At 34.8% G+C, this 27,956-nt stretch overlaps 1 protein-coding gene across 1 annotated transcript in view; it reads left to right on the forward strand.

Moving 5' to 3' along the window:
• Positions 1–25,256, forward strand: part of LOC131062416 (beta-carotene isomerase D27, chloroplastic) — a 101,821-nt gene extending 76,565 nt beyond the window's left edge. Inside the window, exons 4-7 of the mRNA XM_057996067.2 lie at positions 13,506–13,567; positions 13,803–13,909; positions 24,695–24,790; positions 24,883–25,256. Of these exons, the coding sequence (XP_057852050.1) occupies positions 13,506–13,567; positions 13,803–13,909; positions 24,695–24,790; positions 24,883–24,932 (315 nt within the window). The 3' untranslated portion in view covers positions 24,933–25,256. The remainder of the gene's footprint in view (positions 1–13,505; positions 13,568–13,802; positions 13,910–24,694; positions 24,791–24,882) is intronic.
• The last annotated feature ends 2,700 nt before the right edge of the window (positions 25,257–27,956 follow it).

Below are 27,956 nucleotides of genomic sequence, written 5' to 3' on the forward strand. Positions count from 1 at the left end.
AGAACCCCTCTAGTCTTAAATCATAAAACCACTTTTGCTTTATGTTTTGGGGATCAAATGAAATCATTTAGAAGTAATATTTGTAATTTTTTAGTATGTAAATCTTATTATAAGTTTTTAAAAAATTATAATTTTGAATATATATATATAAACATTGTTGTACCAGAAAAGCACAACATGTCAATATACTGAGTATAAAATGATAAAAGAAACTTATATTTTCCCCGGCCAAGATTCATGAATAATGCTATAAATTTGCAAAAGATCAATGATCATTACTTGGACAAATTTGGACAATATACACTCAATTATTCAAAATATGCCAAAAAGGTGATGACAGCCAAAGCAAAAATCCTAGACCCATGAAACATTGATTCTTCATAATAAAGTTCAAACTTCATGGCAAGGTCCAACAGAAACATGGTACAACGAAAAAACAAATCAGACTGCACGTTCAACACCTTTTCTTGTCTCAAAGAGGCTCATTTAAATGTTGTAGTGAAGAAAAGCTACTTCTCTTTTATAACTTTCTGAAACCCCAAAGTTTTCCTCCAGCTGTGTGCCAAGATTGGTAAGAACCAAGCTGAATGTCTTGATCAAGCTTCAAGCACTAATCTCTTTGAGAAAAACCTGCCTCTTAGCCTGTTGAGCCAAGCGAATCTCTCTCTCTCTCAGACTCACGTGGCTTAGCTTTCTGAAGAAATGAAAGTTTATCGAGGTACTTATCACCACTTCTGTTATATGCATCCAACTCCTCTAATAAACCTTTCTCCTCCTTAAATTCTCCCCAATCTTTTCTTGATTTGTCAAGTATGTTAAGATTTCGTTTTTTACTTATCTTGTCAAGTAATGCATCCAAACCAAAAGAAGAAGACGCTTGCATTCTTGCTTTTTCCTGGGCCATCTGGGCTTCTTTAGAATTGGGATCTATAAACTTTTTTAGCTTCACTTGCTCCCCAGCAAATTCACATACTTCACTGACCTCTATTTTTCCTTCTTTGCCAATTGTATTACTTGCTTCACTGCTGCCAAAGCTGCAGCAGCAATTTTTCTGGCCTCTTCACTTGCTCCATTAGATTCTTTGGACTGTGCTTTTGGCTACATATTTAACTCCAGGTCTTCCCTAGGCACTTGTGGATTAATGCTATTCAAATTGATCAATGTCGGCTTCTTTGGTGCCATGCCCAAACTCACCATCCATCCTGGCACAGATTTTTGCTATTTGGGCTTGTCCTCTCCTACTTTCGACTTTTTAGGAACACTACTGGATGCCTTCCTGGATCCATTACAGTTCAACTGCTCCTAGATAGCATTTATATGTGTTGGGATGTGAAGCCCAACAGTCATGACCATTCGTCTTCTGGAGACTCTTTGCTTGAAGGCTCTATATGATTACATGAGTACAGTCCATGCTTCGTGTTGTTGTATTTTGCATTATTGATTAATAGAGATTACTCCCTGCGTTTCTGGTGGATGTAGCCACTTAGTGGTGAACCACGTTAAACTTGTGTTATGCATCGTTGTGTATTTGTTTTTGTTTTGGTTTCTCTGTTTTATTGTTGATTATCATGTTTTTTCTGCTCGGTTTAAACTAACAATTGGTATCAGAGCTATGGTGAAATGTTGAGCAAAGATGGGATCCGATTGGGTGGTTGATCCTGGAGATGGGTCCCCTTATTTTTTGTTTGATCCCGGAGTTGGGTGATTTTATGTTATCAACAAATAGGCTGAAGATTCCGATGATGAGGCCGGATCAGTCATCGAATTTTTTTTTGGCAGTCTAGACTCAGTAGAGAGTGATGTCCAAGTGGAGGTTGAAACCAAATATCATGTTCATTGGTGGGATGGCTGGGAAAAGGAGGAAACTTCGGCTGAAGAAGAAGAGGGTTTGAAGTATTTGTTGTTTGAAGAAGAAGAGATTGGTTTGTTTGCCTTCCAGGATGAGAAGGATGCCTCCCGGGGTGAGGAGTATGCAGTCTTGAATTTGGCGAATGAAGATGACCCTAAAGAAGGTGAGGCCAACAGCTCAGAAGATTACTTGTACGAACGAATTGAGAGACTGCGGGAAGAAAATTTTATTCTCACAGAGCGAATATACAATCTGGAATATGAAGTGGCAGATTTGTGAGAGAAATTTATGAAAGAGTGGGAGTTTTCTGAAGGAAAAAGAAATGAAGAGCTGAAAAAGGAATTGGCTGCCCTCAATACAATTTTTACCACATTAGAGAATGTTTCAGGTTCTATGGATGTGGATGAGATATCATTTGTTCCTCCACAGATGCATCATGGGTTTGAGCAACGACCAAAAGGAGAAAGCTTAGTCGTTTAGCTAGAAGACTATGAATTTGGCGTGAAAAAATCGTAGGAGGAGATCAAGAAGAAGGCAAGGCCTTTGGATGATTCCTTGGAGCAAAGCAAAGACATCCTTGTGACAGAGTTGCAGAAGACAGAAAGGCCCATGGAGAAGCCTAGGAATGATGGCACATTTCCTTTACCAATGGTGGCAGGCCCCCTCAATACGAACAAGGAGGGGTTGGAGATAGGCGGCAAAAATATTTGAGTTCATTGTCGCAGATGTCCTCATACGGTAATTATATCCCCAAAGAGCCACTGGTTTGTTATCAGTCATGGGGTTTCAATCGGTTGTTAACACCATTTCAATACATGGTCTCACGTTGCATGGTTTCGAACTCACGACCAGTCTACTCTCTCGTAGATATGGGAAGGTTTGGCAAAACATTTATAGGAGACACTGAGATTTTGTTCGAAGGCTGCAATTACGAGCACTGGTTTATTACCATGGATTTTTCTAATCCACAGCCCACACAAGAAGAAAAGATCGATACATTTATCAAGACACTAGCTACAGTTGTTGACAGCGAGGAGGCAAAAAAGAGAATCTATGCATTGTCTACTACAACTTATATGGGATTTCAAGCTCAAAAATAAGAGGAAACCCCAGAAAAAATGAAAGGCATGCCTAGAGTAGTTTGGGTATTGCCAGATTCTTATATTGACCTTGTCAACAAGACGTATGGAGGGTCTTTGCCGTTCGCTGTTTTGCATGGCTTGAATAAAGAATTTGATCAAAGTGTTGAAGGGGAACGTGAACTCAGTAATGGGGAACTTTTAGATATTTTATTAAGGGAGGGGGGAATCATGCTTCTTCTCGGACCTAATGGGACTGGATCAGAAGGTGCTTTGAGAAGATTTTTACCAGATAGGCAAACTCAACACCTCTTCCTGCTTGAAGGTGCTTGGCACTGTCAAGAGTTTGGCCTTTATGACAAGTCTGTTGAAATTCAAAAATGGGTTGGGGCATTTGCAATGGCTTTACAGACCATAAATAATTGCCTCTTAGAAGCCATTGGTGCAATTGCACGAGGTCGGGCTGATGGAGATACTAGGACTACTGGTCTAGTGTATTCGGGCAATGATATTATTGAAGCTTACAAGTTTTTTGGAGTAATGTACAAGTTTGTGCCTGCAAGAGTAATAGGCACTAATGTTTTTAATTTTGATTTGACTTGGAAAAGGCTTATCCATAGTGTCCGTGAGCAAAATTTGGTGAAATTGAAGTCTTTGATGCGCCTGATTCCGGTGTGAAGAATTGGAAATGCAGGGAATGTTGAGAGCATGGCTGTGCTAGTTGGGCTTCAAGTGGGAGATTGTTGGGATGTGAAGTCCAACAGTCACGACCATTCGTCTTCTAGAGACTCTTCGCTTGAAGGCTCTATATGATTATAAATACATGAGTACAGTCCATGCTTGGCATTGTTGTATTTTGCATTATTGATTAATAGAGATTACTCCCTGCATTTCTGGCGAACTTAGCCACTTAGTGATGAACCACGTTAAACTTGTGTTATGTGTTGTTGTGTATTTGTTTATGTTTTGGTTTCTCTGTTTTATTGTTGATTATCATGTTTTTTCTGCTCGGTTTAAACTAACAATATGAGCCTTCCTTGCATCTACCTTAACTTGTGCCAGTGGGTCTACAGCCATGTTCCCAGTTCGAGCAGCTCCTCATCGTCTCTCCTATTTGTGCTTCCTGAATCGGTTCCATCGACAGCCATGGCAATCGCATTCAACGTCTAGCACGACTTGATCGAATGCCAATGTGACAAATCCAAAAAAATTGGAGTTGAGATTGCGACACTTTTGCTTGATCGTACGGAATTTTTTATGAAATGAGAAGATGAACTTAGAGTTTCAAGAGAAAATTTTCGGCTGCAATTGTTTACTTGTTTGAATTCCACACAAAATTTGGTTGAGCCATAGTTTTGAATATATTAAATTTGATTATTATATATATATATATATATTTTTTTTTGTAAAGGTAGGTTTTTCACCAGACATTAAGGTCTTTGTTTCATACATTTGAATAAATATAAAAAAAAATTCAAATTATAAGGCAACGTACACCTTTGTCCAAATTATAATTACTCTGACTTCAAAAATTAGTTAAAAAATTAAGACGACATACGTATGTAAAGAAATCGCACATAAAATCTCACAAATCACTAGTTTACATATACATATACATATATATGTAACATGTGTGTGTGTGTGTGTACAAATATGTATATATAGAACTGCACACAAAATCTCACAAATCATTAATTTACATCTTCAAATTTTCATGTTTTATATGTTATATGTGTCACAAAGTGAAGATCTAGTGAGAAATATTGATTTAATTGTCTTGATTTGGCCAAACAATGGGACTCATTATTGTGGGCTGACCCAACTTTATTGTTGATGATGGTAGCCAAGAGAAATTGAGTTTTCTCTTATCTAATGTCATGCAATCAAGATAAAAATACTAGATATATCATCATAGATGACAACAAGGATAAATACCTCACATGAGATTAGTTCCTAATTTGTCACTCATGAATGCCAAGTAGGCAAGAAGTTGATCAATTAGCAAGATATTAATACTCTTAATGGTGAGATTTGAATTTAAGAAAGACATCCTTATAATACAAGATAATGTCACACCTCTATCATAGAACAATAATGCGTAACCAAAATGTTGGAGTATTACAAGGATATATCTTATTCGTGAATTGGAGTACCCAAGCATGTGTGTGGTCATCATATTATTGATCTAATTTTCATAATTTCTCTTCTTGGCATCTCTCTATGCTACTATCCATTCTTGTAAAATTAAGAGATCAAGTGGAAGATCCATGAACTAGTGGAAATAACATAGTAGAACCATCTTTTTGCCTTTTGGAACTAAAAAAGCATGGGATGTGCCATTTGTGCATCAACTCAGATCTCTCAACATCATCTTTTTAAGATTGATGACTTACTAGAATAGCTTTGCGGTGGCAAATAATTCACTAAAATAGATCTTAAGTTAGGGTACCATCAAATTCCTATATTAAAATCTCCCTTTTTTCTAAGACAACCTCAAATCTAAGAAAAGTTTTTTTCAATGGTTGGTTACACCTAGTTTGACCGATGTGCCCACTCAATATTTGTGCAAGTGATGAATTACATCCTTAGTCATTCATAACTTTAGTCCAAATATTCTCATTTTCAAGAAAATCTACTCATTCAACAAGTGTTTGACACTTTGTAAAGGTACAAGTTATATGCAAAAATGGAAAAATATATTCTTATGCAATGCAAGAGTACAATACCTTGTTTGTATCATTCACTCATATGGAGTACATATGGATCCAACAAATCTTTATGTCGCATAGAAATGGACTAACCAAAAAAAAATTATAGAATTTTGTAGTTTTTTTTGGGCTTGATGAATTTCTACAAGAAATTTATTGTTTGTTTTTTCACATCACATGGCCATTGGACCAAGTTACTTACTATGAAACAAAATTAAATTTCAATTGGTTAGCCATACAATAGAAAAAATTTGAAGAATTGAAATTTATTCTTTGTTTTTGTCAAATCACATGGCCATTGAACCAAGTTACTTAGTATGGAACAAAATTAAATTTCAATTGGTTAGCACTTAGCCATACAATAGAAAACATTTGAAGAACTGAAATTTATTCTTTGTTTTTTTCACATCACGTGGACATTGAACCAAATTACTTAGTATAGAACAAAATTAAATTTCAATTGGTTAGCCATACAATAGAAAAAATTGAAAAATTGAAATGCAAGCTCTTTTACAAACTAGCACTAGTGCACCCAACCTTCACCAAATATTTGAGATTGAAATTAATGCATCTAAACACGCCATTGTCATATTCCTCTCTCAATTCGCTCACCTACTATTAATTCTTCCAAATGAGAAATCACCCCACATACATGTAAAAATTGGAACATAGGATATTACAAAAAAGATCACCATCCATACAAATAAAACAATATTGTAGTTCATGTAAATTTACAACAAGTTACAACTAGAGTTGCATAAAAAATGGTATTCATGTGTTTAACAATCCATTTAAACATATGAGCCAAAAAAGAACTATTGATCAAGTAAAATATTATTTGAGCAGATCTTTAATCTGGGATCTTCTCTTGTGCTCAACACATGCAGCCACGCGATTGACATGTCATAATTATACAAATCTATTTTAGGCTTTGTAGATCATATCTATTAGGAATTGCATAACACTAAGACTATACTACTAGTTTTAGGATGAACTCTTATATCATTTAGGACACTTGTGTGTAGTGTTTGAGGAAGACTGCCAAAAGTTGGATTGGAAGGGTCCTTTTCGCAAGGTTTTAGGTCACTCCAAAGTGAAACCAAGGAAGTATTCACATAACCATGTGATGATACCCTCCATAATACTAACAAGAGAGAGGTATTTAGTTGAAATGTAGCAAAAAAGTGTGCAAAGGAATGTAGTAGCAACATTAGGTCTAATATTAAATGTACAAGCAATTAAAAAGGGTGTGCAAAAACAAGGCACACACATATGTAGAATGTCTTATATTTTTTATTCTTATGGAGGGACACTCACTAGAAAAAGTTGTGATGAAAAGGTAAGGCATTTATGCATACGCAACCCCATTAGCACTTTATAATAGTGCAAGTACAAAAAGACCACAATATGATGTGATGTGCAGAATTCCCCTAAGGAACACAAATCAGATTCAATACATTATCTTAGTGTTTTACAAACAAATGTGTTGTTTTTAGAGTTCCTAGAATTGTTCAAAAATTATGATTTTAGCTTATTTCATGAGGTGAATAGAAAAATACATGATTCAATCATGCCAACCTCATAAAATGTTAAAAAATTGAAGAATTTAACTCCCCAGAATAAATAATGTTGTACATGATACAACCTCGCCACCCCAAAATGTCAAGTTTTGAGTACGATTTGTCTATTATGGAAGACTAAATCAACCATTTATAATACAAATTAATTTTATAAGTTTTTGGAAAAACGGGCTTTCTAAGGCAAGAAAGAACTTGTACCATTGCATTCCTTGTGTTTTCTAATAAATTAATTTAAAAAAAAATGGACATCAACAATGAATGGATAAAGTGCAAAATTGAAGTTTGGAGGCAAATATTGAAAAATAAAAGTGGAGGAAAAGTTAATTACATAATAGTGAATAGATAGAAAGATCTTTCCAATGCCTATAAGAAGTTCAGGACTCTAAAGTCTAACTACAAACTCCTAAGGTATGGAAAAAAGGAAAAAGAAAAAAACAAACCTTTTAGGAGTATTGCACAAGTCCTAGTGGTGATGTGGTGGTGCTAATGAAATCTAGGTGATGTTGTACTGGCCATGGTGGAATTTGGAAGACTTTTGTTATGAAGAGAGGATTTGGAGTTTGAAAGTCTAGAGTTTGAAAAATAGAAAATGTTGAAGTTGTGCAGAGAGGCTTTGGAGTTTGAAAGTTTGGAGTCTTCAAATGAAATTGTGAAGTTCAATGAAGTTTAGAAGTCCATCGTGTTTTAGTATCCTACAAGGTTGTGTAAGAGTCCCAAAGTTTTACAAAGGTGCTTTGAAGACCAAAATTTTGGAGTTTTCAAAATTGTCATTGAGTCCAATAGGGTGAATGCGCAAAAGTGTCTTGAATTCTAAGAGTGTGGAGTTTGTAGGGATTCCACATTTTCTAGAGATTCCTTAGAGTCTAGAAGTTTGAGGGTGTTCAAAGATTGATAGTTTTCAAAATCTTGGACCTTGCAAAATTTCTACAAAAAATGTTTGTAAAAAATCTCTAGAGCCTACAACAGTTAAGTGTTTCAACAATTGGTAGGATTGGAGTAGCTGAGATCAACTTGAAAGGGCAAAAATTTTCATAAACAAGAATATGCACTTGATGACAATATTATCATACAAAGCTTCTCTCATAAATTGTACAAAGGAGCCTTGCATATAAAGACAAGGATGAGGAGTTGATAAGATAGGACTAAAAGTCTAACTACCCCTCTAGAAATGAGACACATGTGAAACACTTGGGACAAGTGTGAGGAAACATGTAGAGTCCACATGAGGTGAGACAAAAGGGACAAAGTTTCTCTAAGTGAGTTTAAGTGTAGTGTGAATACGGCCAACTAGGTAGGATAGTAACTAGTTAGGTAAAAAAACTTTTCACACTAACACTTTTGATATTCATACACCTTTGGATAATGTAAATAGAGGTTACTTTTTTTTATTTTATCTTGGACCATAATTGGTTATAATGGTACAAAATGAGGTTATGACCATGTCATTCATTGAGAGTAGCATCCTCTTATTTTGAGTCTTAATACTTTTTTATGACAAAAGGAATTTCATATTGAAGATGTGTGATCAATACAAAATATAAGTTGACTTCATGAGAAAAGTGGAAACATAACATACAAGACATGGTAAGTAGGATTTGGGAATCAAAAGTTGAAAATGCTGAAAAATGAAGTATTCTAGGCCTTTTTGTGAAACCACTAGTTTCATAATGTAGCAATTATGTAACTGCCACAATGGCTCCAAAATTGTTGGGGTGATTTTTTCATTTCTTGAAGAAACATGTTTGCTATTTGTTTTGAAATGGCTAATACCACCTAATAATGCTTCAAATTTTCCTCTTCCCAAATTTTGGTTGCTTCTAATATCCCTCACAAGATTGCTCAACTCTATAAATGTATGCAAATGTCCCTAGAGACACAATAGAAATTTGTCACATATTTTTAAAAATTGTTCTTTTAATACTCATAATCTTGGAGTAATTTGGACTAGGGTAGTTAAATGAGAAATAATATGTTTGCATTTTGTGTGTGTCTATGAGTGTGTGTATGTGTGGATATTGATATTTATGATTAAAATGTTATGATATCAATAAATTTTATAATTGAATAAAAGTATGAGTTATGCATTTGGAGTCTAACCTTATTTTTTGTGAATTTATTTGAAGTATAGTATATTAAAAGTATTGAGCCAGTGGTGCTAGATGATAAAGAATTACCATAATTTTGTTGGAAACATACTATTCCCAAACTTCAAATCTAGAGTCCATCGTGTGTGTTAATTTCATGGCTTGGTACTATTGTAAATGTGTAATTGTTATGGTGTTCCAATGCAAATTACAAAAAAAACATTTTACCCACTAATTTTATTTTAAACCCCCCACAACCCCAATCACAACATTTACAAAGGACTTAGCCTAAAAAAAAAAAAAAAACTAACTAAACAAACTAGCCTCTCTTAACCAAAGAGAAGTAGAAGAAAATAACAAAAATATGCGAACAAAGAAGAACCAAAGCCAAAATCAAGAGTCAAGAATACCTAAAGAGAGACGACACCAAACAAAAATTATTCTCATTTAAAATACTACAACTTCACTAAAACTAAGAGCCAATGCCACTCCTTCCATCGGTCTTTGCACCAAACTTAACTACCAAGGACACACTGACATACCTCTACTAATAGACAACTTCACATCATGCACTAATTCCAATTTCTTAGTAGCACGATGCATATTATTCTTCCTTGGTTAAGGAGGGATAAATTCGTTAACAACCTCCAAAAACCCATGGGATTGCGTCACTTGAAGTTGTAGCACAACTTTCATTACATCCTTCTAATACACTTGCAAATCCTATTTTTTTTTAATGAATGGAGACAAGGGATTTATTCATACTCAGCCTATGTACAAAGAGGTTGCAATGGGGAGGGAAGAGCCACCACAAGAGACATCACCATCTTCACCAACATCAACAAGTTGAAAGTCCACAATCTTAGGGATCTACCTCAAACCTTATAATTCAACCAAGTCAATAAATCCACTCTAATTGTTCCCTTGCCACTTTTAACAATATTCTACACTCTAGTTGCTCCTAACACTTCCTTGATCATTTCTAAGGTTCTTAGGTAGAAGTAATAAAAAATTTCTTTGAGGTAATAACTTGAGATTGAGCCATGAAGTTATGGTTCTTGATATTCCTTCTATGACCTTGTGCCACATCAACCACCTATAGTAGCTAATGAAACAACAATGCCAAACATAGAAGACCACATGCAACATTACACTTGTGCAAACCAATATATGACAAATTGTCATTTGCCATGAGAGTGCAAGCTCAAAAGAACTACTCTTTGCATGAATTTCCATGCTACTTAAACTAATGAGATAGTATATATAGTGACATTTGAAGCCTATATAACACAAGAGAGGGGCTATCTTATAAATGAACAATGAATAGGAAGTAGAGTTATGGCTGACTTGGGAAAATTTCTCATAAAGGAAATTAGAATCCATATCCTTCACAGTCTTCAATCCTCATGGCATACATGTTTTTCTCTTCCTACAAGATATTTTAACATGTTCCAACCATTTGGTCTAGGCTAGTCATGGATTCTACATTTATTAGATTTCGTGTGTATTTTATGATATGATAAGAGGCTTGCCACCTTAGTCCACTCCTAGTACATGGGTGAAAGATGTATTGCAAAAGTCCTTGCAAGTTGACAAGCATTTGAAACTGATACCTTATCTTACTAATTGTTACATGCTCCATCGTTTAGACCTAGAATTACAACCTCCAAGTCTACTCATGTATTCTACTTTTATTAGGTTTCACGTGTATTCCATTATTTGCTATGAAGTTCACCACCTTAGTCCACTCTTAGAAAGAGATATTGCAAAATTCCTTGCCAAGTTGACAAGAATTTGAAACTAACAACTTATCTCACTAATTATTATAGGCTCCATAATTTAGGCCTAGAATTACAACCTCCAATTCTCCTTCCACTGTTAAATTTTAAAAATCCATTCACCTAGCCATTCTACCTCATTGATAGATTTCATTTAGAGAAAAAAAGATATGCTTGTGACAAAAATTTTCACACTTATGATGAAAAACAACACCCTTACCCAAATTACCTTTAATGACATTGGTAAGGCCCATCTTGAGATATCCTATAGAATATAATAATTTAATTGCACTTTATACTTAAGTTTACTTTGATAGAATAAATGAGTGCTTGTTAAAATCCTTCTCCTTTTTTCTCAAATGTGAAAACATTGATAAAGCAATTCTTTTATTTTTTAATTTTGCTTGAGGCTATATAATGTAGTTCTTTCTTATCGTTCAACCAATTGATTTTGATATTAATATTTCTTATTTTCTCAATAATGAAACATTGTTGACAATTACATTTTGCACAACCTATATGCTGCATGTAGCTCTTACTAATCTTTTGTAGTTTTATACATAACAATTTTAATAAATATAATTAACCAATTATATAGTACTTCATTATATTACTAGCATCTTTTATATAGATTTTTTTTAAGATAATTATGTTAGTCACACTTAAAATTATTTTAAGATTATTCTTAGTAATTTGCATTTACTTTATTTTGATGAGAAGAGTTATTTTATTATGTAAATTGATAATAAAATAGTAAATAATAATGTATTTAACTAAATAAATATATGACAAAATTTACTTTTTTATATGCTTTTAAAAATTGTATATGAATAAATTAAATAATTAAAATAGTATTTTATTTGGTAAGTACAAATAATCTTTATTGTTAAATTTGACATCCTTGTTGGATGTCATCCTCCCACTTCAACAGTTTGTTGCTTTTAATTTTTTTCATCCACCAATATAATAATATATTAATAATATAATCTTAACAATTTTTTTGTTTTTGTCAAGAGTTTAATAGAAATATTATTAAATAATAATAATTTTGTACTAATTTTTTTTCTTTTTAAAGATTTTGATGGAATATAAAAATATAACAAGTGCCACATAGTGGCGAGTACTTGCCTTGTTAATTTGTAGTTGAAATAGTAATTTATTAATTGTAACTAATATATTCTTAAATTTAATTTATTTTGTTTTTTATTATTATTTTTTGTTAATTTGTAGTTGAAATAGTAATTTATTAATTGTAACTAATATATTTTTAATTTAATTTATTTATTTTTATATTATTTATCTTGACAATTTATTATTTTTACTGGTCAAGAAAATATGTAATTACCACTCTTCTATAAGAGGCAAAACTTGAGATTATGCATTGCGATTCCGAGAAACCTGCCTATAAGAGGCAAAACGATATTAAGTTTGCAACAAAAATAATTTTTGTAAATTATAATGTTAACAAATGTGCATCTATACTATTAAATAAATTAAAAAAATTTAAAGAAAGAAAAATAATTGCTTTTCATTGGTGTAAATAATTTTTTTTAATAACCATATAAGTACAACAAATGAATTTTCATTTATTTTAATTTTTTCTTCATTTTGTTATAATATTTACATTTTTGACACTCATATTTATATTTACATTTTATTTTTGTAAGATTATTTTTTTACCAATATATGTTTATTGTACTTTAATTTTTTTATAACCACACCATAACACTGAATCCCTTACTCCCTTACTGTCACTGTAATTACACTTGTCAGACATAATTAATCTATTTATTTATAATCTGATCATCCACACGATAACAGCCAAACCTTAACTAAGTTCCAATCTAATTGAGAAAACGGTTATGTTGGTGGCCTAGAACATTATTTCCTTAACACTCTCTATATTTCTTCTTCAAATCTGAAAAATGATGTACAACTCCTCTAGCAACATTGTTTTTGTCTATGCGATGTAGTAAGCTAGGTAGGTCTAGTTTCGGATTATGTTTTTATATTAATGCTTATAGCCCTGCGTGGCACTGGAAGAATACGCTGACTGGTAATATTTTATTGCTGATAAACTCTCGTATGATGGTTTTTGTTTTTGATAGAGGTAAAAGGCTGCTTATGTGCTGATTGTTTGCGGACAATGGTCCTTCCATTGTTCTCCTATTTGTACCCATGAGTCAGCCCCCTCGTTTTTGACTGCTGTTATTATCAAAAACATTGTTCTGTGTTCTATCAACGGGATCTGGAAAGAATGCCACTTTGTTTTTAAATTTCCAAATAAACACTGTATTTATTAGTTTGAAATTAGATCCCTTTCTTAAAAGTCTCTTTTCTTTCAAGAACCATGTTCGATAATTTACACTTACATGCAATCATGAACTCAGTTGCTTACATGTAAATCACAATTTACAAAATTAATAGGTGATCGAGGTGGAGGTAAATGGTGTCAAACAAAGGAGTGGGGTGCATATCAAAAAATGCAGGTATTTGTAGGTCTTTCAACACTTTTCTTTGTGAGTTTAAAGCATGTAGAGGGCAAGTCACTGAAGTAAATGTGCATTAGAGTTGAACCTCAGATAATGCTGGGGGAAGATACTATGATACCATTACACCAGAGGCTCTGATGCAACAAAATTTCACCTATTTTCTAGTAGTGAAAAAAATAGTTGTTAGAAATCCTGAGTCCCTGACAAGTAAAGGTCATTTGGATTTAAGCAGGTATTTAGAGAATAGTGGATGTGTTGGCATGTGCGTGAACATGTGCAAGCTTCCCACACAAGATTTCTTCACCAATGAATTTGGCCTCCCCCTCACCATGACTCCCAGTATGTATATCATTTCTTCTCTTTTCTTTTCTTATATTTGAATTTGTTTCTAATTGTATGTGTCTCTGCGATTAATTTTTCAAATTAATTAGTAAAAGGAGATACCCACTTGGTGTATAGCATCCATCTGTCCTTGTGCTTTCTTATTGTTTGCAAGAGAATACTTACTTTGTTCCTCTCTACACTTCTTAGAAAAGACATAACCCTTTTAGTTATGGAACCCACAAGCCATTGCTGCCCATTTTGACAGTCTCTAATTCACACAAATTTGCAATTGCAAGACCTGAGGATGGCCACCTCAGATTTTAGCAGTGCAAAATAATTTTTTACAATACTATTTAGAGAACACCAGCTTCTTTGTTACAAAATAAACTGCAAAATCAACCCATCTCCAATTTCAACAGCCATGCAAGGCCAGCCATAGGTTTTAGTAACAAACCACATGTCAAGAAGCAGAAACATAGTTCTGCAGGAGGTTCCAGCCATGAATAAATGTGATCTTAGGGTGCTGGAAAGGCCATCATACAGACAAAAAGTCTGAACACATAATCACAAAGGGGAAACATCAATTCTATTCTTTTTTTATCACACTTGCAGGTCAATCTTATCTCAGATATGATGTAGGACCTTTTACAAAACACAAAAATTACTCCATCCTTTCTCAAGTACATATGAGCAATCTTAATTTGTAACATGCTAATTACTTCTTAAAGAAAGACATAAGAAAAAGGCGCTTTTCATTTTGATAAAAGAAAATATCAACTTTTAAATATTTTCAAAACTATTGAAATTTTTCAAACATATTCTAATTTAAGTATTGAAATGAAATCAAACATCCTTTGAATAAAATATATAACAAAAAGTAATCTGTATTTTTCTTCTAACATTAATTTAATGTAATAAGTAAAATGAAGAGGTTAGAGTTTACTGATGTTTTTGTTTGTCAATCTAGAATCTCATTCAAGTCTTGGCATTATACTATAGGATGGAGAGCATCATCAGGGGCTTTACCTTCAACCACAGACCTAGCGTCCCCCCACACACCTTCCTTATGGAAGTGGCCCTACCTTTCATGAGGGTGCAGACATAAGATTAGGTCTGTTTGCCATCTGAGTCTGGTGTTTAAAATCTACACGACTCTAATCAGTTACACATTATAGGTACTTCCTAACTAGTATGACCACTCTAACTAAGAAGTGTATCTATTCATGTAAATTGACAGACGCACACTAAACACTGTGCCACCTTGACCAATGTTTAATAAATTGCAAGCACGTATAACTTGTTGTCTAAGTTCACCACCCCATTCAACTTATTACAAATTAACTAAGTTTGGTTTGACTTAACTAGAAGGACTTGACTCCCTTGACATGCTAACTACATTCTGTCACAGAGAAAGTTACTTTAGACTCAAGGATGCATTAAATCAACTTTTGGTATCATTATTAATGTATGCATAGTGCATGCATAGATCTTCTCAAGAGATACTTCTCTCATCTTGATTTATCTTATTCTTCCACTAATAATCATTAAGTATGCAAGTGATACATCTTGACACAATGCATGTGTACATGTATGTGCATCCATGCATGTGTGCACGTGTCTTTCAAATTCATTAGCACATCACATACATGCATGTATGCACATCCTTGAACATACATGCATGTATGTATGTGTTCACTTAACCCTTCACGTTTTCATCTATGAAATTGTAATCAGTCGATTCATCACTGATTGTTAACATACAAACCTTATTAGTCGTTTTTAATTTGTTAAATAGTTCGACTTCCACGTGGGTCTATTCAGGTCTACCGACCTCTTGAATTCGATAATTGAGTTTTATAAACAATAGAGATAATATTTTGGCATCTTCCACAAATTGATCCTTAAAGGATCTACAATGTGAGTGTATGACAACACTTAAGCCGTACACGGCTCATCCACACTTCAATGATGATTATGCATTTGATGAATCTGAATATTCATGATGAGTTCATGGTCGAGGCCAATGACCTCTATGTTAATTTTGTCCTAAGATTCGATATAGCCAAGTTATGCTTTGGAAATAGAGGCTATGACTTATTGCACAATCTTATTTTAAAGAAATAAGGATTGAATCCATAATGATAGGATATCTATACAAGCATGGAAACTCTTCATACATCATCATATGATATGCATATTCCTAGCTAACCGATTATATGTCAGCTTGAATGATTTATTGTTAATTCATTTGCCAGTTAAAAATGAAATTACTGCATAATGCACAATCTACTGATGATTTGCAAATTAACTTGATAGGAGTAGTATAGATAAAGAATAAAACATACCTGCAATCTAAACAACTGTGAATGATTGAGATGGGTCATTCCTCTTAGTTGAGAGCTTCGATCATACAACAGTTTGCTACCCACAATCGATCCCTTGAGATTGGCTTAACACGGAACAAACTGTTCATGATGATGACCACGATCGACAATAATGAATGTTTTTACTATCCAACCCCGGCCTCTAAAGGCTGTGTTTCTTAAACATACTCTTCGATGAGAATCACGAAAACGTTATGGTTTGCAATGTTCTTGGCCTAAACATCCGATGCATTATTATTATTAAATACCATTATTGCCATCACCAATGGTGGTTAAGAAACAAGGTGACGTCCACCTTGATATGCTCGACTATTGCTTATACGAGCATGGAAACTCAACTATGATAGCCGTTACTAATATGTCTCCAAAGACTCAAATAGAGTTCACGAATAATCAATTACTTTGATATGATTATATATAAATATACATGTATATGACTACATATGTACTCTCATTATAGAGGTTATAATGAAGATGATTTACATAAGGTAGACAATCTTGACCCGACCAACTGGTTGACAAGGAGTTGACAATTTGATGACATGATACTAACTTGACCCTAGCAGCTCTAGGATTACCAAACCAAACCTAAAAGGTCACTTATCTCAAGGATTTGACAATGATGGCAATTTTGACCTCTTTCCATGTCTGCGCTCCTCTTCATGATGATACTCTCCCTCCTTTCTCTGAGGGTGGTAGAATTTTCCTCATCCACTTAGACATATTAAAGTAGTTAGACTTTACCTTTAACTTTACAAGGTATATATTAAAACATTAATTGCTAAGATTAATATCATTATTCCACAAATTCATCAACAAATGTTTTTTTCAATAACTTCGAATAACATCACTATATCTCTTTTAATTATGCAATTTAAACAAATATAAAAAGTTCATGAAAGAAGGATGTAACATAACTCCACACCCAAACAGGCAGTAAGCCAACAACATTGCGAAGCCAATCAGAATTTTATATTTTAAAAATATTCAAGGCATGTAACTTTGGTGCATATGTCAAAGAGAAACGAGAAACATAATACTTGGAGATGTGGAGGTGCGAGGAGGTGCCAATACAGGTACAGAGGCACCATTTGAAATCAGGGTATGTTAAGGAAATAAAAAACGGTGTGGCTATACTATACATACATTGTCACCCAAAAATGTTAGTAGTATGGAGATGGAGACATGTCCCTGTCCCTTTTTTCGAGTCTCTTGGTGACTTGGATTAGAAATTATGTTAGACATCTGCAAAACAAAAGAGCGTGTTTGGATTATCCCTATGCCTCAACCTTCATCTTCACAGAAAATAATCCAAATTTATAACCTATTCTGCACATGTTCCTAACCTCCTCTTACCTAAGAAACCTTCAGACTAAACTTAGAATGGGCACACAGATTTGTTAGTCTTTAACAAATATCATTAGCATAATCAGATTCCGCCCACTGTCACATAAAATTTATCGGAGAAATGTGTGAAGAAGCAAAAACTTCATTGTTCTGCCACAGAATGCTAGCTATCCTCTATGATGATCTCTAGGTGGCACTAATGCTTTCATTTATTTTCCTAATTCTGGGTAGATCCGTTGACCTGATCTAGATATTAAAATTCAGTGAAATATAAGCCAATTTGATTCACAACTTTCCTTTCATTCTCCTCTCTGAGTTTTTATCCCTCCATTGTTTTTCCCTTACTTGCATGGATAAACTTCTAAAGTTATAGCTAAAAGATTGTGTTTCTTGCCACCTCAATATGCTCAATAGAATGTGGAAAATATCCAAGGGTTCCTGTAGCTGAACGTTACGCATGGTATATTTTGACCTTGTTCAATGGGACATACATGACCGAGATGAAACCCTTTCCACAAACTATTGGAGGTAAAGTTCTTCCTAACCTTCATGAAATTTTTGACAGTTCCTATTTTTGAAGAATCAAATAAACACTGATGTAGTAGATAATTGGATAGATCAGTTAGAATCATATTTTTCTATGAATGACTTTTGATATAGGAAAAATAAACAGCACTTCCAAAAGTGCATGGGAGAAAGATCAATCATCAAATAGAAAAAGAATCCGGCTTGAATTGGGAGAAATTTTTAGAAGCTTTCAAGGATAAGATGTTTATGATGATCAATATATTTAGTGGCAATGATTATGCCAAGTACATGATCAATCAGTTGAAGAATGCATTGATTCCTTTAATGACTTATATTAAAAAATGGGCTTATCCTAGTGAGAGAAGCACAATGTTCTAAGTACTACAATGGCCTACGACCATAAATTCAATTTAAATTGAAGTTGGAAATGGTTAACGCCAGCTCATGTTTCATACCCTACAGTAATGCCAACTCATGTTTTATGACCTATGGTAGTGCCAGAGCATTTTCAAAGGTCCATAGTGCTTCCAAGATCAATCAATCTCCACTAGATACCAAACTCACATTTTATGTGGCGTAGAGCAATCTAGATACTGATAGATTGGATGTGTACCATCCAAGCGCACACCAAACCTTGTGTAGTCTTCATCATTGATTTTGTTAGGGTTTTAAACATATGGGCCAAACTACTAAGGTCCACTCACAACATATGATTCCAATGAATTCCAACAATGATTTTTATTTTTGCTTGAAGGGGTTGAGCCCGATCTTCACTCCCCCTACCCGCTACCTCCCATCCTCCTCCCTCCATATGATTACCATTTAATTTTTAGCATATTCAACAGTTAAATATCTTTCATAGGTATATAACTATTTAATATTGGAGAATATATGTAGTTAGAGGAAGATGGACAAATAAACACCTCCCCTCAAGATAATTATGCCATGTAAGAATGCACAATGATTTTTATTTTTGCTTGAAGGGGTTGAGCCCGATCTTCACTCCCCCTACCCGCTACCTCCCATCCTCCTCCCTCCATATGATTACCATTTAATTTTTAGCATATTCAACAGTTAAATATCTTTCATAGGTATATAACTATTTAATATTGGAGAATATATGTAGTTAGAGGAAGATGGACAAATAAACACCTCCCCTCAAGATAATTATGCCATGTAAGAATGCACATATTAATAAAAAGATTTGTTCCAGTTATATTATATTTCATATGCTTCATTCTTTAACTGTTATTTATCAGTTTTGAATAGTTGTCTAGAATGTGGGTCCTAACATATAACATATCTAACATCTCACAATTGAGAATTTGGGTCCTAAGCAACATCTTGGGATTTGGATCAAAGGTCTTTTACGTCAATTATTGATCTTTTAAGACATTGCATCTTCCATCTTCCTTTTCACTATAAATCTTTTAGTTTTTTCCCCACCACGAATGCATTCCTTAATTATTTGTCAGCAAAAGATTTACCCAATGGATTTGTGCTCTCAGTTTGATTAATTTAGAAACTGAGAGGTTCACTAAACTAGCATTAATTTAGAAACTGAGAGGTTCACTAAACTAGCATTTTCACATCTAAACTGAGATATTCTTTATCTCCAATTCAACAAGGCTAACATGCCCATTTTATAATAAAAAAAAAAAATTGGATAAAGTTTATAAAAATGGATCATACAAGCAACAATTTACAAATCACACTAAAAATAGTCCCTCATAAAAATAAGACTAATAATAGCTCACCTGGAGAACAATGTCAACAACATGGTATGCCAAAAAACTAATTCAAACACCCACTAACAGCCCAACAAGCTGACTACAAAATATCTGCTCAGGAAAAGTATAAACCAGTGCAGCAAAAACATGTCCACATATAGAACATTAAAAAAAATGCTACAATGAATAATGCTGTAATAAGGCCTATCACTTATCATTTTCCAATCATTTCCTTATCAATATCAATAATGAAGCCTTAAATATTGTTTCTTGAAGACTGAACCTTGTACTCAACACAGTCCCGCAACCAAACATCTAGATAAATACAAATGGGAACCATAGGTTTAGGAGTGACATCCTCCTCGTTTTCTGAAAATTTGTCATCAACCGAACCACCAACACCCTGAATAGGATCAACATCTGCAACACCTCTACCTTCATCAACCTAAAAAGAGGATCATTTGGAGCAACAAGACCTTTATCTTCAACATTACTAGAAAATACAACCATATCTCTCTACAATGGCCAACCATCCTTATCCTAAACGTCATTATGAGAGCCAATACTCCACTGTGTTGTTGTGTAGCTAGGTCGGATCCCTTCTAGGGCCGACCTAGTGCACAAAATGCCAAGTGGCCTGTTAGCCTTGGCATTTGGATATCTCAGTTGTATGAGTCTAATTTGGGGCAGGCCCTATTTGGGCGAACCACTTGTGTGTAACTTGTGATTAAGTTAAATGTAACTTGCAACTAAGGGAGACTCGTATGTAACTTGTAATATATAGGTTTGACCCTATCCTTGGCGCCACAAGTATATGGCCGACTTGAGGTCTATTAGGAGGTATTGACTCATATATATGCAAGGTCATGATTGCATCAATAGACATGAACTCAATAACATGAAGGACATGTATTGTGCTCGAGGGTGACGATAAAAGCTTATCGTCTATGGTTGGGAAGGCAACAAATCTGATGTTTGTCTATGGTTAACGAGAACTACCATAAAATCAACATGGTATCAGAGCGGGTTCCTTCTATAGAGCCTAACCGCTTGAAGGTAGATCCTATGCTTTCAAGGGAAATTCAATTAGAAACAATTGCAGATTTAAGATCTCTTCAAGATCGAAAGGCGACTACAGAGGATAATGTAGCGATTACACTCGCTAACCTCTGCCCTTCACAGTGGCGTCGGTGAGGCGTCTAAACGAATCAGGATTTTCCGACATGATTTGAGAAGTACTAAAGAGTCATCGATTGCACAAAGGAGATTGGCTTAAAAGGCAGAAATGAAGTTCCGAGCCTTAGCCGTTATTCACCGAATTGACATTCCTTAGCATATATATAAAATTGTGGGAGTTTTGTCGAGTGCTGCCATTAAGTCAGATTGGTATTGAGATTTAGGAAGGATTCGTTCATGGTTTTGAAGTAAATTCGTATTGCTTTGGGAACTCGACCACTTCTTCAGAAACATGGGAGTTCGGGAAAGTGTGTTGATTCAAGTTTGGGCGTACTCATGTTCCTGAATTATTCTTGTGAACATTATACAGCTGTGTATATTCTTGACGTCACCATTATTGCGAGAGTCGCTTAGTCTTTTGTGGTGATATCTTCCGCATCATACCTATCTTCTGGTTCGAATATTTGCTATTGCCATCCCTCAACTTATAGCCAAGTCGTGGACATTGGAGGCAGTTGTGGGACATTGTATGTGGCCAGCCTTGCACAGTTCATATAGCCGCTGCCCTTGTCTAATGTTACAGGTCTGCAAGTGTGTGGCATGAGGATCTTTGGGGCAAGTCACCCAGTTGTTGGCGCCAGGACTTGTTTAGGGAAGCCATGTAGTTTATGCTAGGCATATAAACCCTTGTTGTGTGAGGTTTTCAATTGTTGTCCTATCCATTCTGCTATCATGGCTTCCATTGCTAGCCGTGAGACTTCATCAGCTATTGCCATTGCTTGGGAGCTGCACATTGCATTCGTGGACCTACTGAGTCTTCACTTGGAGTTTGAGCATTGTTATTCTATGTATGGGATGAGATATATGTGGACTTCCTTCAGAGTTTCTACCACTTCTACAGACATTCACAGTCAGGAAGCCTAAGATTATCATCGGCACCTTGTTACCATTTCAACTCCAGTCAGGTGTCACTACTAGGGGATGGATCGTGGATGCCCAAGATGATGGAGATGACTTTGTTATTGATAGTGATGCGACTGTCAACCAAAGTTGAAAGCTCGGCCTGATCGCTCCAATTGTGTCCCTACTATAGTGAAAATAGACTAAGGTTCTGAGATCCATTAAATAAGAGATAAGTATTCCATGCTTGATTAATGCACATGAATTTTTTTTAATATAATTATTAATTCATGCTATAACTTTGATAGTGAATCATGTATGCTTCATTTGGATTATATAATCTCTTTGAAATGCTTTCAGGACGGACCAAGAAGCATAAGAGATTGCATTCAAGGAAGGAAGAACTTGATAATTGCTGCTATGAGACTGAGATGATGGCCGGAAGCGTTTCTTCAAGGAAGGAAGACTTTGAGGCATCCTGTGAGGAAGCATCACAGGCTGAAGTCTAGAGACAGCTTGCTGCCATAAAGCTAAGTTGATGATACAGAACTAGAGGTAACCTTGGACAAGGAGGTCAGAAGATTGATTTCAGCTTCAGAGGGAGCCTGTCATTTTTCAGCTTCAGAGGGAGCCTAACATTTTAGCTTCAAAGGGAGCTTCATTGTCATGAAGACTTGGTTAATGAGTTCTTCTCTGTGAGGGAGAAGTTCGAGGTGCAATCCCTTGGTAATGCATTCTTCTCTGGGAGAAGTTTGAGGTGAAAGCCCTCGTTCCACCCTCTGCAACTAGGTATGGTGGATCCACCCTTTGTGAGTAGGCATGGTGGAGATGCATTCTTCTTTGGGAGAAGTTTGAGGTTAAAGCCCTTGTTCCACCCTCTGCGAGTAGGCATGGTGGTGATGCACCCTTCTCTGGGAGAAGGTTGAGGTGAAAGCCCTCTTCCACCCTCTGCAAGTAGGCATGGTGAGCCCACCCTCTATGAGTAGGTATGGTGGGTATCATGGAAGAAATTTCATGATGTGCTTGTTCACCCTCTGGGAGTAGCTATGGTGAATGTATGGTGGTAGTCACTATGTGACTTGTTTATTCAGAAGGAATCCTCCCTAGCTAAGAGGGAGTGTTGTTGTGTAGCTAGGTCGGATCCCTTCTAGGGCCTACCTAGTGCACAAAATGCCAAGCCTGTCGGCCTTGGCATTTGGATATCTCAGTTGTATGAGTCTAATTTAGGGCAGGCCCTATTTGGGAGAACCACTTGTGTGTAAATTGTGATTAAGTTAAATGTAACTTGCAACTAAGGGAGACTCACATGTAACTTGTAATATATAGGTTTGACCCTATCCTTGGCGCCAAAAGTATATGGCCAACTTGAGGTCTATTAGGAGGTATTGACTCATATATATGCAAGGTCATGATTGCATCAATAGACATGAACTCAATAACATGAAGGACATGTAGTGTGCTCGGGGGTGACGATAAAAGTTTATCGTCTATGGTTGGGAAGGCAACAGATCTGATGTTTACCTGTGGTTAATGAGCACTACCATAAAATCAACACACTGAACACTTAGAGGATTAGGAATTTGAGACCCATATAGCATAAACATTTTTATATCACTCTTCTTCCCAATGCACTTCAATGTTTAAACATAACATTGTATGCAACAAAGGAAATATTGAGTTATTGTGAAAAGTTAGTGAACAACCTTGTGATGTTTTGGAACAACTCATTATTTCTTTCAATCCATATAAGCCACATACTTTCAATAGAAGAGACAAGCCATAACAAATCCATGAACTTAGAAAAAGGAGGAACACAATTAATTTTACCAAAAACAATATCTAACCACTCAATAGAAGAATTGCCAGTACACTCAGCTCAAACAGGAAGAAAATACTACCACGCAGCTTTACCAAAGACGCAATCAAAGAATAAATGCATAAAAGACTTAATATCACTACAAACAAGGTAGACTTTTGCCTTGAGAACAAAAGAAGTAACACCGACAGTCAATTTTGATAAAGAAATAACAACCTAAGAAAGCTATGGCCTTAGCAATTATCCAAAATATATCTCCTCTCTACAAAACTAGTTTGAGTGGGAGATTTAATTTTGATTAATTCTTTTTAAATCTTCTGACTAAGACACTAAAAATCTTGTAGGAGGCATTAAACAAAGTGATAGGCATTCAATTTGTCATCTAAGGGGAATCACCAATTTTAGAAAAAAGTTTGATGGTACCTTAAATAATTTGATTTCTAAGGTACCAATAAAAAACAATAACAAATCAGATCAAAAATGCAAAAAGGAGAATAATGGAGGATGACCATTTGTATTCCATGCCAGAGCTCCCCTTGCCTTTATTCCTGCAGTAGTCGATTTTCATGCTATAATTTAGAATATTCCATCCGTACCTTGTTATCAAACTGAGTTCCAGTTTGCAGCGAAGTAAACAACTATATCGTCATTAATTAGCCAATTTAACCCCAAAGGCTGCCCTGACTCCAAACTTACATGACCTTGAATCAACCAGTAGTCATTAATGCAAATTTTCATGTTATTCCAGAAATTATTTCTTCCTAACTGCAACATCATTGCCAAAAATAGAGCTGCAATACCAGTATCACTGGCTGAAGTTTTGAGGCTATAGTTGATTACTTTTTGTTTCTCGTTGTACTGAACTATATTTAATTAAGTAATAATCTATATTTCTCACATTACTAACTCCTACATGCAGATTTTGAGGATATGAGTTGTGAGATGGTATATGGTCAACCACCCCCACCACACGATGAAGATCCAGCCTTCAAACAACCATGTTATGCGGCACTCTGTAAGTCTCTGCAATTAACATAATTTCAACAGAAGTTAGACTTCCAAACATTTTATATATGTTTTATGAAGCTGAATGGCATCTTCCAACAGGTTCAGTAGCACCGGCAGATAGAGACGTATGTCCTAAACTCCAAGCATAGATAAACCCTGAGCACCCCAGTTCGTGATATTTTTGTGAGGATTATGTGCGTCTAGTTAGATATGATCAGAATTGTATAGTAGGATCCACATCAAATCACTCCATGTATCTTTTTAAACGTAACCTTTATCTATTGTACACCCCAGAAGAAAATACATAGGTTGAAGTATTTGTGCTATCAACATGTTACCAGGGAAAATAAGTAGCATGCTATGCAAGCTGTAGCTTTGAGAAATTCTGTAACTGCAGACATAATACAGAGGGTAATTGTCTATACAGAGGCATTGAAGCACCATTTTTCAAATAAAAGAATCCATTTAAACTCTGTTGCACCGACTGCCTTGCCAAATATAATGCAGTTTTCCTTGAATTTTTTAAAAATATGTAGCTTCAAAGTTTCTCTTTTTAATAATTCAATTAGACAATCTTTTATATAACTGAAGGGCCCTTCTCTAAAGCAGCTAATCTTATTGTTTGATGGTTAGGTAATCTTGAGTTTATTCAATATCATATTTACTTTAATTCCCACTTTTGAGGGAAAGCTCACTCCAATTTTTTTATTTCTTTTTGGGTCAAGGGGAATGATAGATCTCAATTAAAAAAAAATTGGAGGGTTGCAAATTAAAGATGTCTAGGAATAATAATATTCTAAAAATTTCAATTTAGTTCATGACAATTTAGATTTTTCAGGGTATTCATGGTCAGTATAATCATGGTTTTAAATGTTTCCATGAATGTTAGGTAGAAATTTTTGTTTATGAAAGAAATATATTAGTGGATAATGAATGAGTAGTGAGGAATCTAGTTAAGTGTAACTGAGAAGGGGGATTCCCCACATGTATTAGAAATTTACAGTCTTTTACAAGAGTGCTTCATAATGATAAATAGAATTTTATTTATAAGGACTCAAGCATCCAAATTTATACATTTTGATCAAAAGCTATCTAATTAAATTCTACCACTACAAGGTAAGAAATCTTTGCAAATTCTCCAAGCATCTCCAAATGATCTGCAGGCCCCAACAATGGTCAAACCATCCAACCAAGTAGAACCCTTAGGCCCACCCCTATATACTAGGAGGCAATTGACTTGGTATCACACCAAACATGACAAATATGACACACATCCAACTCAATCATAAGCTATAGAATACCACTACATATCATACATGTATGCCAACAACATAGATTAGAAAAGAACGTACCAATCAATGCATGCATATATGGAATCACAAGCAGATGCCAAAATTGACAATCTAACACATAAAATAAGACAGTATCATTGGCTACCATAATTAATGTCCACTATGATACAACATATTCATAGGCATACAAAATTAAGCTTGCAGGTTAATCTTGTCAATTTTTAAATGTAACCTCATTGGTTTCAGTTATTACTTTCCTTTTAACTCTTACTTGCCACATCATATAGCTTGGATTTCATTATATGGTCATGAGAATATGTTCCATCCAAACCTAAAATCCACACTCCTTGGCCACATAGTTATATACTCATTATGGGAATGACATAAAAAAAGAGGTCCTATTAATCACATCTATGGCCATATGATATCCCATTCCATTTTCATGAGAAAATATTAATCCCAGAAAATACAATGCAGAAACAAGTTTGAAGTTTAAAACTTTCTTTTTCAAGAAGCACACAAAAGTTTACAATTTTCAATTTCCATGTTGGAAAGCTCAAAACCCTACCAAGATTTAAATTTGTAATCTAAAGAATACTCTCTTGAATACAATAGCATAGAAGGAAAATTTCCACTCAACATAGTTTTTAAACATGATTTCCATAATTCAAATGCAAAATAAAATTCTTTAAAAAATTAAAATATGAGATTGTTATATTGTTCAATGAAATGTCATATGTATAAATTAAAATTTAATAATCTCCATATGCATATATATACTACTCAATGAAATGTCATATGTGTAATGGTGCAAAAGTGACCCTATAAAGGGAAGAACTATGTTCCCTTGAGAGCCAATTTCACAACATATATCCAGATATCTCCAAATAGTGGAATTGGTGAAGATATCTAATTAGAGAAATTGAAAGAGAAGACATAGAGAGTATTCGGTCTAAGTCTAAGCATTTTAGCCACGAACACCAGTGCAACAGGTTGCAGTCTCCTACGGACCGCAAATAGAAAAGACTCAGAAACACAAAAACCCAACTATGTTCTTCAGATAACCTACAAAACCCAAAAGTTAGAAATCTGCCAATGAATGCTAGATAATAAATATAAAAATAAATGAATACAAATGAGATAAATAAAACACAAGCAAACCCTTGTGCATTCAAATACTTTTAATAAAACTGCACACATGAAGAAGAGGAAAAATGTTTGGAGCTATTTAAAGCTTGCCTCAGTCAAGTCCTTGTTTTGGTGTTTCCACCTCCACAACAGCTAGATAGATAGATACATAAAAATGTAAATAGAAAAGATAAATGATTTGATAGATAAGGGATGTGATGAATCCTCATGATGCTCAAAGATGCAAGAAAGATATTGCCAAGAAGGTTTGATAAAGCCAAGAGAGTTGCAAAAGATTATTGTGAGAGCTTGAGAGTGTTGTAGCAAACTAGAGATTGTTGTAGCAAGAAAGAGAGAGCAAGAGAAATTTGTGAGAGCCCAAAGAATGAGAGATATTTCTTGAGAGAACCAAGAGAGTTGTAATGTCCCCTTTTTAGCCTCCTGTTGTTTTTGGATGGTTTAACCTATTCCTGACCCTCGTAGGCAAACACAGATGATTAGAGGGTCCTTCTTGGCAGTGTTCAATGTGATTTCTCCTTCAAATCTCAGTGTGGGTTCAGGTTTGGCCTTTGTTGGACTCAATTCTACATACTTACTATTTACAATAAGTTACTATTTTAGGAAATTAGGGTTTCTATTTATAGTAGGGCACCTAGACAGGCCTCAGTTGCAGTGTTAATCTCATATGTAGATAGATGGGTGAAATATTAAAGGATTAATGATTAATTATCACTAAAAGAGCACTTTAATGAT

The sequence above is a fragment of the Cryptomeria japonica genome, chromosome 3 (assembly GCF_030272615.1).
Source record: "Cryptomeria japonica chromosome 3, Sugi_1.0, whole genome shotgun sequence".
Lineage (NCBI taxonomy): Eukaryota > Viridiplantae > Streptophyta > Pinopsida > Cupressales > Cupressaceae > Cryptomeria > Cryptomeria japonica.